Source organism: Emydura macquarii, unplaced genomic scaffold (genome assembly GCF_026122565.2).
Source record: "Emydura macquarii macquarii isolate MOO-44397 ecotype Brisbane River unplaced genomic scaffold, CSIRO-AGI_Emac_v2 contig_306, whole genome shotgun sequence".
Classification (NCBI taxonomy): domain Eukaryota; kingdom Metazoa; phylum Chordata; order Testudines; family Chelidae; genus Emydura; species Emydura macquarii.
In genome coordinates this window covers 14700709-14721185 of record NW_027130443.1, presented here as the reverse complement: position 1 = coordinate 14721185, position 20477 = coordinate 14700709, and the positions used below count along the sequence as shown (strand labels likewise).

The 20477-nt window shown below is 44.3% G+C and overlaps 1 protein-coding gene across 3 annotated transcripts in view; it reads left to right on the top strand.

The window, feature by feature from the left end:
* ARHGEF18 (Rho/Rac guanine nucleotide exchange factor 18) overlaps nucleotides 1-20124 on the top strand; it is a 39264-nt gene extending 19140 nt beyond the window's left edge. For all 3 annotated transcript variants that reach the window (XM_067561154.1, XM_067561161.1, XM_067561147.1), the window contains 11 exons: nucleotides 1599-1777; nucleotides 2324-2415; nucleotides 3310-3498; nucleotides 4172-4309; nucleotides 9114-9235; nucleotides 10185-10241; nucleotides 10725-10772; nucleotides 11412-11879; nucleotides 13064-13391; nucleotides 15141-15263; nucleotides 15357-20124. In XM_067561154.1, coding sequence (XP_067417255.1) covers nucleotides 1599-1777; nucleotides 2324-2415; nucleotides 3310-3498; nucleotides 4172-4309; nucleotides 9114-9235; nucleotides 10185-10241; nucleotides 10725-10772; nucleotides 11412-11879; nucleotides 13064-13391; nucleotides 15141-15263; nucleotides 15357-15517 — 1905 coding nt within the window. In that variant the 3' untranslated portion in view covers nucleotides 15518-20124. The remainder of the gene's footprint in view (nucleotides 1-1598; nucleotides 1778-2323; nucleotides 2416-3309; nucleotides 3499-4171; nucleotides 4310-9113; nucleotides 9236-10184; nucleotides 10242-10724; nucleotides 10773-11411; nucleotides 11880-13063; nucleotides 13392-15140; nucleotides 15264-15356) is intronic.
* The last annotated feature ends 353 nt before the right edge of the window (nucleotides 20125-20477 follow it).

The following is a 20477-nucleotide window of genomic DNA, read 5'->3' as shown; positions in this document are numbered from 1 at the left end:
AGGACAGGCGTGTACATTTTGTACTGACCAAAGTTCAGCTGTGACTGTAACAGGTTTTACTAATTAGGATTTTGAAAGGCATTTTCGTTTTAAATCATTATTTACTTTGCCCTGATATTTTTCAACATATCAAGGCTGGGGTTGAATCTCCCTGACCAACAGTATCACTGTGACTTCAGTGGGGATTTAAGTAAGTACTTAAAATATTACGCATATACCTGTGCTTTCTGGGTAGGGGTGTTTTCTTGAATTGGGGTGTCTAACTGTAAAGTTGCTGCACTTGGGCTTTTATATCTTATCCATCCCTTCATCATAACATACACACACTGTTTGGCTTTTATAGACTGGACTAGAATAGAACATTTTGCTTCTGGTCTGTTTCCCAAAACACACTCATTCAGGTCCATGTTAAACCCAAATGTGATACCTGCAAAACTGCAGCTGCAGCACTTGGAAGTTGCCATTAGGAATATTTGAGTTTTTTCCTCTGCCCTCTGTGTGGTTTGCAACCTTTTTGTCCTATGGGGCTGTTACTGTGTTTGCAAATCCACTTCACTAGCTCAACTCCTGTTACAGGAGCACTTAAATATTGTGTATGAGAATGCTAAAGAGCATCCAGCCACTCACCATCCCAAATCTCTAATCACTAGTAGAGGGTGCCTGGTCTGATGGAATACTGTCTGTCCCTAGTCATGGACTGATCTGTTCCTGGCACCTTTATGTTTATGGGATCTGTTTAAAATGAGCTAAATACTAACCTCCCCTAGATAAATGAAGAGGAGGTGGGGGAGAATGGCTCTACCCAGCTCTCCTGCATTGTCCTCATGACCTGAGCCAGCGCACAGCTTACAGAGTAGCTCAAAGACAGTTGGCAAAGTTTCCTTTTCTTGGTGTCCCAGTTTTAGGAATCCCCTCTGCTTCCTCCCAAGATTTATGCTGTGGAAATGGAGCATTTCAGCAGCCTGCAAAATAACTCCTGTCTCACTTGTAATGGGTTATCTGAGTGATAGACATTGGCTGAAATATGAAGTGTAGCTAAGGACACCAGTTACAAATAGAACCCTTTTAACAGAGAGTGGGCATTAAAATGTAGTCTAAGAAGAGTTTACCTTTTGGACCTGGTTTCAATTTCCTAGATCTGAAGGTGACCCGGTAGCCCCGTTCTCTGAGCTACGCTTTCCTGTTTGTTTTGTAGCTAACCTGCCAACTTGGCACCAGTCTTGCTTTCTGCTGCGCTCTCCTTTCATTTTTATATTTCATGTATCATTAGGTCTAGTGTGTTCTTCCTGTTCTGTTTTTATTACTGCCTAAAGAAGCAAAGTCCAAACTAGTTCATGCTGCCCTTCCTCATGGAAAACTGTGAAGAGCCAAAATTCACAACTCTCAATTCTCATGTTTTTAGAATGTAGGTCCTTGAGACTCATTTGTTCAGTGCCATGCAGGGGGCAATATAAAAGGGCCACAGCAACAAAACTGCACCATTGCAGTTTGTCTTCATTTTTCACAAACAAACAAGAAACCTAACCTTAAAGATGCTGTGTTTTGCTGCGTACAGTGCAGCAAAACTTAACACACCGACTTATATTTTTGTTTTGCAGGACTCTAAGCCACCAGTTATTTCATTGCAAAAGCTAATTGTAAGAGAGGTAGCTAATGAGGAGAAAGCAATGTTCTTAATTAGTGCCTCATTAAAAGGACCAGAGATGTATGAAATTCACACCAGCTCCAAAGAAGAGAGAAATTCTTGGATGGCGCACATTCGCAGAGCTGTGGAAAGGTAAATTATGACTGAAAGTCGGAATGTTTGATTTCCTGATCATGTGCTTGATCTCTTGGCACAGCTGACAGTTCTGACTTTGGAGTAAAGATAAATTTGACTAAGCTGGTCCCTCAGACACACCCTAGCTAACGAAAATACTAGTCATGTCCGTGTGCCTTCTCTCAGGAGGCAGGATAGATTTGACTAGCTTGTGGTTTTTACTTTTTGTTGTTGTATTTTATGCTCTTTGTAAGAGGGAAGCATGTTGCTTTGCATATGCTTACCTGAAAGAGGTGAATCACAGCAGATGTAAGAAGAATAGGGGTTTTATTTGTGAGAAGAATAGGGGTTTTATCTTGACCTGATCCAAAGATTCAGCCTCCCTAAGAAGGGTGTTTGCTCACTACCTGACATAACAATAGTGTTCTGGATGAGGGAAGCAAACTTGCTGCGGGGATAAAGCACCTTCCAAGCAAGGACTGCAGGGTTTGGGCCAAGGCTTTCAGTAGGTTACCTGAGCATAGATCAAATTAATATCCTCCCCCCTTGCATCCTGTTTTATAGCTGCCCTGATGAAGAGGAAGGAACATTCAGTGAACCTGAAGAAGAAAGGAGACTGGCTGAAGCAAGAGTTGCTAAATTAAAAGAATTTCAAGGTAATGGTTTATGCAAACATCCAGTGAACAGCTTCTCAGTATTGCTAACTCTTTTTTCTGACCCTCTTATTCTTGGTGGACACTTATGACTAAGAATGTGATCCCATCCTGTGATAATTTCAGGCATCCTACTTTTGTAGGATTGCAGGTAAATTGTGCTTTTCCTTCAGTTAAATAACACATCTAAGAAACTCATCCGACTTTTTATTGAGATGTGAGAAAAATGATTCAGGGTATGGAACAACTTCCATATGAGGAGAGATTAAAAAGACTGGGAATGTTCATCTTAGAAATAGATGACAAAGGGTGGGGAATATGATAGAGGTCTATAAAATGTGGAGAAAGTGAATTGGGAAGTGTTATTTACCCCTTCACATATCACAAGAACTAGGGGTCACCCAATTAAATTAATAGGCAGCAACTTTAAAACTAACTTCTTCACACAACATACCTGTGGAACTTGTTGTCAGGGCATATTGTGAAGGCCAAAAGTATAATTGGGTTAAAAAAAGAATTAGAGAAATTCCTGGAGGATAGGTCCATCTTGGCTGTGTCCCTAAACTTCTGACTGCCAGAAACTGGGACTGGGCAATGGGATGGTTCACTCACTAATTGCCCTGTTCTGTTCATTCCCTCTGAAGCATCTGGCACTGGCAGCTGTCAGAGACCGGATACTGGGCTAGATGGACCATTGGGGTGTCCCAGTATGCCTGTTCTTATCTGCTTCCTTTTCTGCTATGTGGCTTTTTCTGGCCATTAATGAAAGCAAGAGCTTCAGACAAACCGAAGAAACACAAAATGAATCAATATGATCTGAAATGAGCATTATGCTCCTGGTACTGATTTTTACAAACAGCATTGTGCGGTTTAAATTAATTTGTTTTTTTTCCCTAGACCGTCTGAGCATAAAAGATGATTTGATTGTGCAAAGTCTAAATGAGAAACAACAGATTTATCTAGAAATGTCTGAAATGAATGGGTTTGAAGATCTTTCCCAAGGAGCCCGATCCAAACTCCTCCTCAGGGGGGAGACCTTAGAGAATCTGCAAGGAGAGGTGATCCTGAAATCTGCAGTGACAGAAAGTAAGTGCAAAACAGGAATGTACGTACATTGTATGTGTAGACATACAGCAGCAGATAGTATAGGTCCCATGTATAAAGAGAGAGAGAAGCTATGGGCTTTAATACTATCTAATAAGTTAGTGCTTGCGTAGTGCTGTCAAGACTCTTAATTCTCAGTTCCCTCCTGTGAAATGGGTAATGTGGACATTCCCTACAACTTAGAACTATTTAAAAAAAAATTAGATCAAATTATGGAGCCTAAACACGAGTCTGTGATGTGTGGCTTCTAAGTGCTCCAACAACATACCAGCATTGCACTGAGCTACCATGCAAGAGTCCCAAATTCAGTGAGGCTGAGCTGCCCGTGTGAGCAAGGGTGGCATGAGCACAGATAACAAACATTGCCTTAATTGGTGGCTGATCTGTGAAGTCATTGATTTAGCCTTCTGAAACCCCACCCCAGCTGGCTTAATACTTGAGTCCCCATTTGAGGATGAGCTGTCATCTTCACATGCACCTTTTGGTTTCAGAGTATGAGGTAAGGGAAAATGTCTGTGCTGTAAAGAGGCTCTCGGTTTGACCCGTCAATGCATGTCAAAGTTTTGAATGGTGGTTCGTTAACATATTAGCATGGTGCAAATGCCTCATTGCATGGACATGACTCTTTAAAATGACCCGTGCTCCTCTTCCCTAGTTGAGAATCTCCAGAACCTGATCTTCACACAGTTAGCCAATGTGACCTATCATCCTGAAGAAAGCTGTGGGTCGGGGCTACCCAGGAGAGCAGAGACCTTTGGAGGATATGACAGCACCACTACAATGCCAAACAAAAGTAAGAAATTGGGACCTAGGTGGGGCCAAGGCAGGGCTGCAGACCCAGTGTGTCAGTGAGAGGAGCTGGCGATCTGGTCACCTTTCTAACCTTTTTGATGAAAGCCCAGATTGTCAGCTGGTCTCCAGCACAGTCATTTTTGTTATAGCCCCATGGGCTATGATGGTTGTTGAAATTATTGATGTGGATGGTAAAATGGCTTGGTGTTGGTAACCCTAATGCAGCCATTCCATTGATGGTGCACATTTCCGACTGTCAGATTGCTGAACCTGGTGGTGATTAAGTAAAGGTTTGTGATCGGCATGACCAGGACAGAATCCTTTAAGGCAGAGTTTCCCAACTGGTGTGCCACGGAATTTGTTGAAAAACTACTTGAGTTCTAGATTGGCTCATGAATATTCATGCGTTGGTTTGGAGATTATGTGGTGGTGTGCCTCAAAATAATTAAAGGTATCAAGGTGTGCTACAGCAGAGAAAAGGCTGGGAACCAGTGCTTTAAGGTCATGAGTCCATATATAGGGTGATGGCTTGCAGATATAAGGATGTATCCATTGATCTTTGATAGATGGCCTTCACGCTCCAGGCGTTTTTTGTAGTGCAAGGACTTCAATCTTTTGAGTCTGCAAGATTGTTGTGATGCAATTACACTTTGTGTTGGACAGGCCCTCAATATCGAGCTGCATAATTCGCAGTGATGGGTCTATTGGAAGGAAGGTTTGGCCCAGACATGGGCAATTATTGCCATTGCTTTTCTGACTGGAAGGTCCTTTAAGGTCACTTGGTTATGGATTTGATGACAGTCGTATTTTCATACATAACGGAAGACTGCGTGAAGGTTGTCATCTCCTCCCCCTACGCCATCCTACCATCCACATCGGCAATTTCAATAGCCACCATAGCCTATGGGTGTATTAACGAGAATGACCATGGAGAAAGCTGACATCTTGGGCTTTCACCGAAGACCAGCACCTCTTTTTATGATGCCAAAGATTTTGGCATGTTCAGGTCAGCCCAATGGAGGAAGTGCTACACTCCTGACCTTTGTTTGTATCACATAATATTAGCGGCCAAGGTCAGTTTTCAATGATTTTCCCAACACCAATCAGTTGTGATTTGTGTAGGTGTACAAAGTGTCTCTCATTTGATCCTTCCTGAAACTGCACTGGAATTTACACTCTCACTGGTCCTGCTATGCAGTGATTTTAGAGGGTTTGATTAAACCAGATCCCACCATATCAGACCCATTTACCACCACTTTGTAGGCCTACTAATATCGGCCACCAAATCAAGCATTGTAAGGGGCTTCAGAAAAGCATTCTCTCCTTGCTCGACAGAAGAGAGCAAGGCACTGTTCTGGCAATATCAAGCCAACAAAAGCCCCAAAATTGCAACAGCATTGTTTGAGTCTTTGAGTGCTGCAAGAAGAAAAAGGTGATGTGACAAACATAATAGCTCTTGACTTCACAAGATCAAGCTGCAAAGGCTGGAAGCTCTTCTTCTGTCTTTTAGGCAGTGTGGCTCCAACAGTTTACAAACCTCTTCAAGTAAGTGCAGATGCCATCACTGCACAGTTAATTGCCAACTTCTGTGTGCCGATGGATGAAAACATGATGGCAAGTCCACAAACAACTTTACTGCACATCTATACTAGTGCCAGTTGTCTTCACCCCTTTCCGTCTCCTACACAGGAGATGAAGTGGACAAGGTTCTCTCTCAGTCCAGGAACACATCAGGAATGGACGGAATATATCCAGAATTCCTGAAGAACCTTGGCCTGAAGGCAAGAATGTGGCTGGAAAACTTCTTCTGCAACATCCACTCTTCTGGTATAATACCAAAAGAATGGACGGTAGCTAAGATCTTAGCCATTTTGAAGCCCGGAAAAGAGGACCCAAAAAGTTACCAGCCCATCTCCTGCCCGAGCTGTTGCTATAAACCAGGGGTGGGGAACGTCCGGCCCGCAGGCCATATAAGGCCCGCGAAATCATTTGGTCTGGCCCTGGCGGCGGGGGGAATTCGGCGGTGGCGCGGTTTCACGGCGGCGGCGGTGGGGTTCCGTGGGGGGGGCAGTGCCCGCCGCCGAAACCCTGCCACCGTTTGCCCCTTTTCGGCGGCAGGCACTGCCCCCCCCCCCCCCCCAAGGAACCCCACCACCGCTGTGAAACCGCGCCCCCGCCGAATTCTCCCCCGCCGCCAGGGCCACCATCAGGCCCTTGACAGAAAAAAGGTTCCCCACCCCTGCTATAAACTATTGGAGTGGCTCCCACTTCAAAGATTACAGCTGATACTGGAGCAACTGGTTCCCAAAGAGCAGGCTGGATTTAGAAATGGTCGTAGCTGCTGTGACTGGGTGCTGGCCTTAACCAAAGCTACATAGAATCCGGCTACAAGTGAAAATTAAAAACAGAGGTCAGTGAATGCTGCCATTCTTCCTCATACAATACTGTGTGGGGCAAAGGTCTCCTGTTGAAGTTATTCATTTTCCCATGTTAATCAACTATCAGACACATCACCGAGATGTTGAGTAAAAGATTTGCCATACACGTTGATGAATCTACTAGCAAATCACAGAGATTGAACAGTAGCCTCCCACCTGGATCTGTTTTAGTGCCTGCACTATTTAATCTCTATATCAGTGACATTCCAGTAAATTCACCTTTGCAAATGAGATTTCGTTAGCAATGCAAGCGTCCTCTCTGAAGGCCACAGAAAAGGTCATGAACAACCACATTTGGGCACTTGAGACATATTTCAAAGCTTGGCGTCTGAAACCCAACACTTCAAAAACACTCTTCTCTGCCTTCCAGTTGAACAACCATGAGGCCAAAGTGCCACTGAAAGTGGACTTTTGTGGCCTGCCTTTATCGCGTGACGACAATTCATGGTACTTTGGAGTTACCCTCGGTCGGATGCTGAGCTATCGCCAACATCAAAAAAAGATAAAACCAAGGGTTCACATCATTCAGAAGCTTGCTGGCACATGCTGGGGATGTGATGTGCACATGCTTTGAATGTCAGTACAAGCCCTGGTTTTGTCAATAGCAGAGTATTGCATGCCAGTTTGGTGCAACAGCTCCCACATCAATCTCGTTGACCCTGAAATTAATACTGTAGTCAGGATTGTCCATGTCTCTCTCAAATCCCAGTTTTGGCAGGCATCATGCCAATCAACTTCAGACAAGATGCTACTGTGGTCTGAGAGGACAGTAAGATGCTGGCTGCTCCAGACCGGCTGATACCTCGTGATTTCAATTCCCTGCCACTCTCCTGACTCAAATCCAGGAAACTTTTCTGGATCCGCATGTCAACACTGCAGGCCAATGGAAAGGACACTAGCTCTTGCTGGCTCAAATCACGGCCGCTTGTGATGTCCCAAACAAAGACCTGATTTAAGATCCAGTGAAAGAAGTCCTGGGATTCTGCATTCCTCTCAGGCAGAGGCCTGCAATCAGCCGCATTCAGACAACACATGGAAGGTGTGGGTATTACCTCCACATATGGGAAATGGAAGAATCACCAAATTGTAACTGTGGTGAGGTACAAAACGTGCACATCACAGACAACTGCCTAATTTACACTTACAGTGGTGGCACAAGGTAGGACCCACCTACCTACCCCAGAAGCATTAGAGGGGCTTTCAAATCTTAAAATTCAATTATAATCCCAGCTTGTTTCTTTTCAAATGCCATATGGAAGAAGAATTAACCTTTTCTTTACCACGTTTCTGGACACTGGAAGTGCGATGAGAACAGTCAGTTAAACAAGGCATGAACAGAGCTGGGGCTCAGCGAGGTTCATCTTGTTAGTGAACAGAACTGTGGAAAGAGGTTAATATCAGACTCTCAGCAGCATCAGCCTGTTAGATGCTGGCAGACAGAGGATCTATGTTAGACAGCAGTTCAGGGCTCTTCATTTGGTATTGTCCTCCTGGAACTAGGAGTTACCTTTGTAAAACCAAACAATATCTTGAATTACTACAAAACAAATAAGTTCATATTTTGTGGCATAAGCAGAATACGATTGAACTGAGGGACTGGGGAGTGTGAACACAAATGGGAGCCTTTTTACTCAACCTGTAACACTTCAACAGCCCCGCCCGTCCTTGTCTGCACAGACACTGCAGAGCTGGTCAATGCATGGCTCTGAGGCTAGGTTAGTGTCCTCCTGGCAGAAGTGCTAGTGCTGGTACGTGAGTATCATGAAGGAAAATGCTAAACACCATCACTTCCTGTCAGTCCCTGTGTATTCGCTTACTGGGCAAATGGAATGCAGTGCCTCCTCCTCCATCATCCTTTAGCTACAGGAGCAGTTTCACCTGCCTGCTCAGGTAGTTTGTGACAATAGCACACTGTAGATACTCTCCTTATGAGACCTGGTTTTCAGTTCCTCTCCCATCCACCACAGCAACTGCTTCAAGTAAGAATTATGTCGCAATGGATATCAGAGGGTATGTTGTAGTAACGCTGGTAAGCACTGATGTTTTCAATCTTTGCCTTGTTGCTGGTTGTGTGTTAATCTATACGCTGGCTATTTTAATTCACTCACTGTTTACCTTGGTCTGTTCTCTTTGGGTCTTACACAACGCTCAAATGGACCTGACTCTCACTGGTCCCTACTCATACAGATTTTTAAATCAACAAGGATAAGCCAGGCAATTGCAGATCTAGACAGACTTCCAGTCCCAGAGTTGTTCTGTGTCTGCCCATTAAATTGTTTCAATTTTCACTTATTTTTCCTAATAGAAAGTACCCAGTATTGCCCAAATCTTCTCTGTAGATGTTGACTGGCTTACTTGCTCTTTCAGATGGTAGTATTAAGAAGAAGGTCTATGGTAGTGACCAGAGGCTGAGGGACCGGAGAAGTCCTGCAGTAAATTCAGATGTGCAGCTCCAAGACCTTCCTCTTGATGCAGAAGGACCTCACACAGTACGTTTGTTTTCATTCATTTTTAATGCATATCCTGGTAGTCCTAGATGAACGTGGTGGAGTCAGAGGGTAAGTCACTGAAAGCCAGAAGTCCTAACAGCTGATACTGTCAGCTCCTTAACAGAGTCCTACCGCATGTTAAATAACTGGGCTCCGTTAAGACTGCCGTTCTTTAGGGCTGAACTCGTAGTTTGTAGCCTCACACTTGAAGTGCAAGAATCTAGATGTACTTAATTTGGCAACTTTTTCATTTGTAGTACTTGTCCATTCTGTACTGTGTGTAATGTTTACACTTAGTTTTTAATGATTGTGCATCTATTTCAACTTGGAATTTGACTAAAATATTTCCCATGTCCCTTCTCAGTATGCAAACCCTTGGGGACGCTGCCTTTAATTAGTTACAGGCCATCGAGATAATGCCACACAATGGTTTTTCCCACTCCCTTTACTTTTTTCCTTCAAATTAATGTTCTTAATGCTAAAATGATTTGGGGGCTTAAGAATAGAACCTAATATGAAATACGACTCATTGCTTTAAATTGTATTCTTATAAGCATTAGTCACCCAATCCAAAATTAATTTTTAAAAAAGCAAGGAAATTCTCTTTTGATACTTGAGAAATAAATTCTTATTGGACTGTTTCTCTATAGTACTTTACTATGTACTTGTATGGAAGGAATATGGTCGTCTAGTTCTGCAAATAGGTGCTGTGTTTTAAACGGTTCTGACATTGCATAGCTTCAATAGGGCTAATCAAATGTTCTCTATTGAAATTATAGTTGTAAAATTTCCTCTCAAATAGCCAGACTCCCATTGTAAAGCTTTGCCCTAACAAATGAGAGAGCAATGACAAACACCTTGTGTGCGTGGACTTTGAGAAGAGCTCTGTGCGTGCTGACTCTTATCTGCAGTATGCTCTAGGACATCTGTTGTTTGTGTCTTTTTCCAGAGCGACGTAATGAGACCGGATTATAACAGCAGTTTCCAGCCCATCCTGGAATCTGAGGTACTAGAATATACTATATTTGTGCTTTAATTTAAGACAGTATAAGGGGGAGTGACATTTGGCTCCATAGTATACAAAGAAAATGTGGCATTTTAACGTTCATAGACTCAGAAACTTGTTAACAATCTGTACCTTGCAGTTAGTTACTTGGATATAATAAATGCAGAGAGTAAAATCCTATCTGAAAGCAAAGGTGAGTTTTAGGTATAGGGAACGAACTACTTCCCATTCATCTTCAGTCTCCTGTTCGCCAGCCACTAAGGCAAAACGGCTCTGAATCTTGTTGCGATGATTCCAGCAGCTGTGTAGATGATGTAGCTCCAGGCTGGAGTGTTGGAGGAATCCTAACATGAGGATTGCTGCAGAGACCCCAGTGTGGTGGTAGTGTGCACTGATACTCTAGCTGTACAACAGATTAATGCTACCAGGATGGATGTTGCCACCATTTCCTCCCCAGAGTCTAATGCCTTTCTCTTTCCTCAGCTTGTCCAAAGGATACAGACATTGTCTCAGTTGCTCCTTAGCCTTCAGGTAACCACTGCTACTCAAGAGATTTGTTTGAAGTTGAACTGTGCAGTCTGCTGAAAAGTAGGTGATAAGGGTTGTTTATAGCAGCACTGGAAGTATCAGATTTCCTGTATAGGCTGGGGAGGCTGCCAGATTTGTTTAAGACTTGGGTGTCAGAGTAACCAATACTATCTCCAGTGTTTTGGAGGAAGCCAAGCCCCTGCATCTTATAGAATGGAGTTCTTCGCTCCTTTCAATTTAAATTATTCCTGTCTTTCTACCTCTCTGAGCTCCATTTGGTTCTTTACTTCTGAGATGCACTGTGCTTCCCACGATTACTACTGTAGAATACACACACCTCTATGTGGATGTGTATAGATAATCCTGTCAGATACAGAGTGATGATTAGGTTCAAAAGATGGATCATTTTGAAAGAGGCAAGTGCAGCTTTTTGTCTCAAGATCAGGTGTAGTATTAGGCTAATGGCAGCCACGAGTTCTAAGTGGGAATTCAGTCCGCCCCTGGTGAGAGGAATGGGCTGGGCTACTAAATAGGTCTCTTTACCTTCTGAGATTTATACACTGTAGGCAGTCTCTGGCCTCGCTTCTCCTGTTTTTCAAGCCCATGTGTTTAATGACTGAGTTTGTGGTGTTTTTTTTCCAGGCGGTGATATCGCAGCAGGACAGCTACATTGAAATCCAACGAGCCACCATCATAGACCGGGAGAAGCAATACCGGCTGCAGTCCACACGTGGGAACCTGCTGCTAGAGCAGGAAAAGCAGCGCAACTTTGAGAAGCAGAGAGAAGAACTGGCCAATGTGCAGAAGCTTCAGAACCAGCTGAAGGTGGAACAGCAGCGCTGGGAACGGGAGCGGGACCGACAGCAGAGGGAGTTTGGAAGTAGAGAGGCACGGCTGCAGGAGCGAGAAGAAGAGATGCGTCAACTGAAGGATCGCTTGAACCAGGAGAGGGAGGAGCTAGAGAGACACAGAGAGGCCTATCAGCGTGACCTGGAGCGGCTACGGGAAGCACAGAGAGCAGTTGAGAGAGAGAGAGAGCGTGTGGAGCAGCTAAAGAAGCTGAAAAAGCAGAATACGGTGTCAGGCACATTCTCCCCAGAAATAGGGCAGGTAAGGACTGTATTGCCTTGGAGCAGGATGCTTGATTTCTAATTGCCACCTTCCATAGACTTCTGAATGGAGGTCTCTCCCATGTACAGTAGTTGCTGCATCTTAACCATGTAACTTTCCCTGCGGACAAGTTATCCCATAGCTGCCTGTTGCAAGGTTTGTTGCTGCACCTTCCTCTGAAGGAGCAGGTCCTGGCCACTGTTGAAGATAGGGTAGCGGGGTAGATGGTCCTGTTCTGATTCAGCCTGGCAATTCCTATGGAACGTGCCCAAGCATTCTGCAAGGATCGTGAGTAAGTCATGGAAATTGCATTGGGTTCTGTGACTGCAATAGGATTTGTTACATGGAGACTCTGTACTGTGCTATTGAGACGATTGCATTATAGGTGCTTAGTGGTGACATTCTTTAATTTCCCCGAATTCTGCGCGTTTAAATTCTAAAAACATGCGCCCGCTCCAAAATGTGAACTTCTGGCTCTGATGAAGAAACCTGTAGAACTGCCCTCAGCTCCACTGGTTCAGCCTAACTCCAGGGAGAGGAATCCAGCCCCAGCAGGTAGCGTTGGAATGAAAGGGCTGTAAAATATGTGACCAAGCTCCCTTGCCTTGTTGAAGTACAGCAGGCCGGGGCACCCTGGGCAATTGTGCAGGTGGTAGTCACTCCTTAAAGCTGTACAATGTCATTTAGTTGGAAATGCCTGTTTGGGGCACAGAGCATGCCTGCCTGCTTGGTGTCCTGGGGTTAGGGGAGGTTCTTAGCCTGACTGTAGTACAGATGTGTGCTGTGCTTTCCCATTCTTAGTGCAGGCCTCTGCTGCCCCGCTTGCTGGCCCACAGCCTGATCTGTCTGAAATGGATCAGGCTTGTTTGATCCTTTTTTTTTATTGCCTGCCCCGTTTACATTTTGTTGTCAACCAAAGCCGTCCCTTTGGAATCCTCTGCCAGGGATGCTGTTAAGCAGGGTCCAAAGCTGCCAAGATATTTCGTTCAGTTTGCCAAGACTTATGAGGACTGAGGTTTTCTCACCCCTTCCCTTCCTTTATTCAGTAGCACATGGGCGGCCACGGTATTGGCTACAGGAAGGCGTGTGTATATTTTGGGGGTTGTCTTTTGTTTCCTCCATCTGTCAGTCCTCAGGGGATGCGAGGGATCAGTTTTATGTAATGTACTTTTTTTCTCATATAGGGTCAAATGCTGAACCATTCCCTCAGTTTCAATGGGGATGGGATTGAAGGGTCTGTTCCACACCTGAAGCCTGCTGGGAGGGCTCCTGTCTTGGGAATAGATTATGTCGAGCGGCCAGAGCTGGTTCGCAGGGACAGTGCCACGCTGGAGAATCGTCCGGTTCTTGCAATGAAGAATGATGTGCCAATACACCTCCTAAGTGCAACCAACCAGATACAGAAACCAGCCGCGGTGCAGCAGCAAATCCCCACCAAGCTTGCCACCTTCACAAAGGGAAGCAGAGAGAAGGGGGGAAAGAGCAAAGCGTCTCACAGGACGGACAGCTCAGGTGAGTGCCCTAAGCACAGACACGCATGGCGCTCCGTGGCACAGATTCTGCCCACCTCCAGCCAGCCCAAACACCCCACTCACAGGAAGTCATAAGCCACAAAAAGCCCTGGGACTCTTCGCAGGGTGGAAATGTAGCTGAACTAACCCAGCATGCTTTAACCCTGTCTCCCTGATGCGGTCGTTGGCTATTGCAGCACATAATGTGGAAATGGGGGAGATCACAAATAGAGCAACCAGCTCCACTTTGGGCACACCTTTAAAGAAATCCGAGTGAATATCACCCCAACTCCTAGCTCATTGTTTGAACTCTGAGCAGTGCTGTGTGTTGTAGTCTAAGCTCCTCCTCCTCACCATTGGTGGTTATCCCAACATGCGAGAGAACTGGCTTCCCCCCACCTCCCTGTGGGCAAAGACTTGATTTGTCTGGGAGGATTTCTCTCTGAAAATCCCAAAGGGGAAGAGAGACACTTCCTATACAAAGCTGCTGGTTCTAGTATCTGCCAACATTCTATATCTGTGAGCATGAGTCTCCAGGCCAGAACAAGGGGGCTGAATGTCCTGCAGAGCTAAAAAGGGCTAATTTGGTCAGAAATAGAAAGAAATACAAATGCAGTCCCAATGCTGTGGTGTAATTTCTGCTTCTAAGAGCTGGTACTATAATCGTGGCTTTTGACGATGACTGACAGTGCAAAACCCACAGTTTTCCAGCCACTTGAAAGCACCTTATTTCCAGCTGAGCAGCACAGCCTTTAGTTTTCAGTTATAAAAATACCTTGTTGGTTCCATGCCACACACCCAGCGTGTCCGTGTTTATGTAGCGTAGAGAATGTCGGGTTTCTCCAGGCAGGCTTCGCTGTGGATTGGGGAGACATCTTCTACCTCCTTTAGTGCTGTTGTTTAAAACTTCATTCTATTTTCATGAAATGTCCCCATACCACTGTCCCAAGTGGTGGCAACAGAGAAAATAAAGCTTTAATATTACAACTCCCAAACGTGATTTTTTAAATTGCTTTTATATAGTGATATGTACATTGGAAATGTGCTTGGTAGTTTTTAATCATCTTATGAGCAAGGTGTGAAACCCAAATCTATGGGGTTCCATTCTCCTCTCATTAGCACTGACGGCGTGTGGAACTGAGAATAAAACACAGCAAGACTTTCTGTACCAGAGACACACAGTTCTGAACTCTGTGCCAAACGTGGTTTGTAGGGTGATAGAGAAGGAATGGGTATCCAGGAACGGGAAGGCCTTTGGGTCTGGAATGATTCAATTTCCATTGATTGCTTTTATCTTTGGAATAAAAAAATTGGCAAACTAGCCTGTCAAAGCTGGCATGTTTCATCACGGCTGCAGCTGCGTTGCAGGTAGGGGCATGGGATAGATTGGTGGTGACTTCTCTAGTGTGGAGAGTGGGAAAAGCCATTTTGGTTGTGTGTGTCTGCCAAAGGTGTTTCTTGACTACACCAGACCAGCATAACAGTGGATTAAAATCTTCTGTTTTCATAAGGGAGCCACTGGGAAGTTGGGCTGTCTTTGTATAATTAAATAAAGCTGCTGGCTGGGGGAGAGAGAGGGTGAGTGCTTGTGGTCTGCGCAGTTGAAGAGGTCAGTTAAGTTCATTAGTACAAGCCCCTTTGAATGCGTGAGGAGTGGGTATTAGGTCTCTGAGCCCAGACTTGAACAGTGGAGACAGCAATGTGCTACCAGGAGGAAGTACTGATGTGTAAAGTCACTTTTTCTTTTCAGCATCTGTTGACCTGAAACAGCTGCTTGCACCTAGGCCTGTGGGGAAAGATGAGGCTGGACTGAAGAACAGGCGGTCAGTGAGCCCTGTCATCCTGAGCAGCCAGAGCACTGTGCTCCCGCCAGGTAAGTCTTGCCAGGGAGTACTGCGCAGCCGTTCTGTGCCGAGACAGTCTCGTGTACTGTGATGAGTCTTTCCTCTCCCTCTTCCTCTCATAGAGACTTACGGCTCAGCTGACAGTCAGCCCGAAGCAGTTCCTCCTGCCTCAGTGAATCCACTCAAGCCCAACAGTGTTCATGTACACACCATGGTGGCCTCTCCGCCAGCCCTGATAAATGCTCAAGACGATACCAGCAAGGAAGATGTCATTTTTTTCTAAGTGGTTCTTGTTTAAGAAGGTCCTTGTGCCATGATGGTTCAAAGAACTGACACTCGGCATTGAACGTGGCAGAGACCCAGTGTGGATGTCCTTCCACCCCTGCCCCAGTGGAGCAGGATTTCAGTTTTGCTTTGTTGGCTTCTCTACTGACAGCTCAAAATGAGGTCACCATAGTAATGGCTTTCTTTAACTTTTCCAAGCATGGGAAAGTATTGGCTTTTCCATGTCTTAGGTGTATAAATTCAGAGCCTGTTAAAATGTTGCCATCTACTGCAATTTGCTCTCTTGGTGAATCTGCAGTAGCTCTTGGTAGATCTGGTAAAGCAAGTCCATTTTAGCTGATGTTGGGGCTCCCAGATTTTTTATGTAGAAGTTTTAACAATAGGCCGTCAAATGACTGAGAATTTTAATTGTTTGTACAGAGCAGTGATCAATGTAATGGATTACATTAATGATGTTTTAATAATTAGCTGGACAGCAAGCCAGTCTTCTCAAAGCTAGCATGACAGAGGAGAGCACCCACTCATGTGAGGGATAGCATCTTGTACCTTTTTAGTGAGTTCAGTGGAACATGTGCTCACTGCGCATGCACAAAATAAGAGGGTCTGTAAACCTCTTACCATTCAAAAAGTCCAAGGGCCAAAAACTCCCCCAATTGTGGCAACAGAGAGTTGGACATGTATAAACTCTCCGATGTGGTCATGAGGAGTTGGGCTAGGAGAGAGCGTTCACTGGCCATCACTTGCACTAGATCTGATGTTCATCTTTGGGAAAGGCTCCTTAAAGACACATCAGGTAGAGAACCGTCTCCATGTTGGTGAGTGTCTATAAATTCCCAAAGCAAAAACCGTGTGTTGGTACAAAATGAGCTTTGAGACTGGTGATGTATTTCTGCCGAAGCTGCTGACTATAGCAAACTGATTCCGTGTGCAGTAGGTTACTGTCCTGTCTCATCTCTTGTCTTCTGGATCTCTTGTCTGTCTGCCAGCTCAGTGGACATCCCTCTAAGGACTGGAACGTCACAAAGCTGCTGCTGTTGCTCTGCACCACTGTGTCAGGAATGAAGGGAATAAGGAATATTTAGAATAATTTACCATTAACTAAACCATCTTACAGCTGCTTTGACATCTCCTCCTATTGGATGGGCTGGGTTTTAGCTAATCTTGGAATGGTGAAAAAATGAACGCCATTCTGTTCAAATGGCAGAGTGCATTATTACATGACAATTTGTGAAATTATTCTGTGTATGACATGACTCGATTGTGTCTCAGTTCTCAAATATGCACTACAGCTAATTAACATGTAACTTAGTACATGGACGTGTCTCTCTGGTCAAATATATTGTGTACAATAATATGCACCAAAGGGATTGTTCAGCTGGGACAATGCCATATGAAAGGAGACAGGTCTCTATCGACCATAACACGTTTGGGGAAATGCCTTCCAAAATATGATTGCCAGTAGATTTGGCGCACAAAACCCTGGCTAAAATCATTTTAGCACAAGTTAGTGCAATTTCTCAATCAAAAGCATTTGGATATTCGCCTTTATTTCAGCCCAAGAGGAAAGCCAGCTGTTTCTGTTTTAAATAAACAGTTCTGTCTTAATGGGCAGAGCACATGTGACATACAAATAAAATACTGTATGGCAGTAACTTCACGTCAGCTGAAGTATTTTCAACTGTTCAATAATTTAAGCCCAAAAGGCATTATAAATTTGTCAAAAGTATTTCCTGCAAGCTCCCATTGGTTTCGAGGTGGCGAAATGGGATTATTGCCCCAAACGAGCGAAGCTGTAATTGGAAAACTCAAATATACTTGAAATCTGTGATCAGTGAAGGAGGAGAAAGAAATCTGGAGGCTGAGTGGTACTGTCTGTTGTGCTGGGCACGTGCCATCTCCTGTGGTCCTGCCTTGGACATTGTTGGCTTAATTCTCCTCTCTGATGCCAATGCCATTAAAGTCGATGGAGTTACACTAGTGTGAGAGGGGAATCAGGCCGCAAGTCACTTGGTGTCACACCGGAGAAGTGCCCTCTAGACGCTCCTACTGAATGTGTGTTGTATCGAGCCCGGCCGTTCTTAGATATGGCGCCTGGGTGGTACGGAAGTGCTGCTTGCCGCTCTTCGGCGTTGCAGAACTTGCACAATTTGTCATTGTGCCGAATTGCAAAGAGCTAAAAGGTCACACAGAGAGACAGCCTGATGCTGGCATCATGATAGTGGGTCCTTGTGACACAACGTTTCCTGCTGTTAGCGTCAGGACATGGGACCATGGCGAGTTTGTGGCTCTATCTTCATTGACAATGTCTCTCTTGGCTGCTGGGCTGGAGTTTCTTCTCCTCTTAGGGTACGAGTTCTGATACAGCCTGTGGACTCTGGAGACCTGCATACAAGGCCCCAAAGAGCTGCCTGTTAAGACTGATGCAGTATTTGATCTGCTGATACTGAGGTTCCAGTCCTGTGTGATAGACACGTCAACATGTATCACAGCAGGAGTGCAGGGCTGCTGTATTCTCCAAGCTGAAACTTCCACCAGCATTTCCTTAGAACCCCAGACTTCCAGAGCTCTAGCAGAGAGCTGAGCTAAGCTAAATGGGAGGGACAAACCTCATGTCCTGTCCCAGTCCAGGAGGAGAGTTGTATGGGGGTTGGGAGAAGTGTTCAACCAATTTTCCAAAACAATGATGTTTGATTTTTGTCATCTAATGTTGTGGGAGATAATCCTTCTAGGGCCATAACTATGTAGTTAGCTGCTGCTGTCCTCACCACTCCTTGCAGTAAATACTCTGATACAGAACCGTGACACCTGGAAATGGCTAGGTCTGTAACGAGATCTCCTCACTATTAACCATCAGAAATCTGCTTTATCAGTGTTGTTCCCAGGAAGTGATGGTAGCTACCAGGGAGTGGACATGGCGCCTCTGTCAGGCCCTGGGCACCATCCCGAGGGCTCCTTCCCAGATGGGGCCTTTAATCCACAGCTAAGAAACTACCTTAAAAGGCAACATCTGCCCTTGATGCACATCTAACTGTTGCTGATGTGTGTGGAGGTTGCATGTATCTGGTGAGATGACTGGACCCCTTTGACCCCAATGTTAGCGTGTGCAAAATCTGTGACTGTACAATGTGCTAGATCAAAATATGACATTCGCCTACCAAAATACGAAATAAATCGTGTGTGGAGCTGAGGGAAGTAGGTGATTTAAAAAAAAAAGTATCACTTGTTCATTTTTGCAAGGGTCGAGTTCTTGAAATTTCATTAAATTCCTTCCATTTCACAAGACAAATTTTGTCCTTAAAAATAGCTCATTTGGGATATTTCACCCAGCTCTAGTTCTTAAACGAAATAATTTCCTGACGCAGACTAGATTCCGAAGCTGTTCAGGTCTGGGGTAATGGATGTATTTCTAAGGATCTGCAGCCAAGGACTTGTTTGTTTTAAGTGGGGTGGGGAAGCTGATTACAAAAGTTTGCTTTTAAATAATGTTGCTACAAATCAGAAGACTGACGCTCCATACTGCCGTTCCTGCCTGAACTTGCCCTTCGGCTCTTCACGGTGCTGAGGCATGGAGGGACTTACTTTGCTGTTCTTCACTTTGTGTGTCAGCTTTACCATGATGGGTCATGTTTGTCTTTAGTATTGTGGCTTTGAAATGTTGAGATTGCCTGTAGTCTGTGATCTCCAGTTTTAAAATCCAGTCTGAAGGCTGCTTCCTTTTTTCTGTCAGTTCAGACTGCTCTCACCTCATCTTTCATGCCTTAGGATTCCTATATCTTCATCAGGTTTGAACTCACTCTTACACTCTATCTTAAGTGCTTGTTAGCTTCTAGCTGTAAATTGTAGGTGCAGCTGGTCCAACATGTTGGCTTTTTGAAATCTGTTTCTTTTGTCGTCTTCCCAGAAGTTCTCAACATTTTTTTAAAATACCCCTTTGCAGTAGCCTGCTAATTGAGAAACCAGAAGAACAGCCTTTTCCCCTCTTCCAGGCCAGTCCAGTACCTTTGAAATCACTAGCTGCCCTTTATCCTTCGTGTGTGCATGTTACATGTTGAATTCCATTTGTGCCATGTTTCCAGTCAGTGTTTTATATATTTTTGTACTGAAAAGAATTGGAGCACTTTAGGAAGGTTTATTTTAAATTCCTCTTCTGTTTATACCTTGGTAAATACTCATGAAGGTAAATCCTGTTGTATCTCGCTCAGTGAGTTGTGAACTGTCTTAATGCTGTTTAGTCTTGGGTCTGGTTTAAAGGCCCCCTGCGTTGCAATGATTATTGAATAATCATGATTTATGGTTCCATAGGATTTAAATTGACTATTTTGTTGGGGAGATATCTCATTTGTTTTCCTTTTGTTAGGGTGTAAACATTGTAAATAATTCCTCTACTGTCAATAATTCAGTAGCAACTTCTTTGTAATCCTTAATTTTATTTGTAAAGTCAATGGTTAAATGTTAATATTCTCTTGAATCGTGCACTTCTTGATTAACTGTAAACGTGATCTTAGCGCACCGAACAATTTATTTTTACAATGATTGCAATGTTTCTTCACTGAAGGATTTCAGAGCTGCAATAAACCTGAATCCAACTTCTAGCAATAAAAAAATCCCTCAAAAACTAGCTGCTTTAATGCACTTGTATTTCAATTTAAGATTAAATGCTGCCCTAGAACAGAGAAACAGCGATTTCTCATGTGCATCTGGTTTTCCTATCCTACAGACAAAAATCTTAGTGTGTTAGAGTGACACAACACCTGCTGTCTAGAGGAAGGAGGAGACATATGGTGAGTCAGGGCAGATATAAGGGTCCTAACAAGTATAGAGATCTCCAAGGAGATGAAGCCCCCTACGAAGGTGGTCTGGTCCCAGTATGCCAGAAAATCAGCATAGTGGTGGAAGTGTGAAGGTAGGAAACTAGATTACAGGGGCAGATAGCAACTTTGGCCAATCTGGTTTGAGAG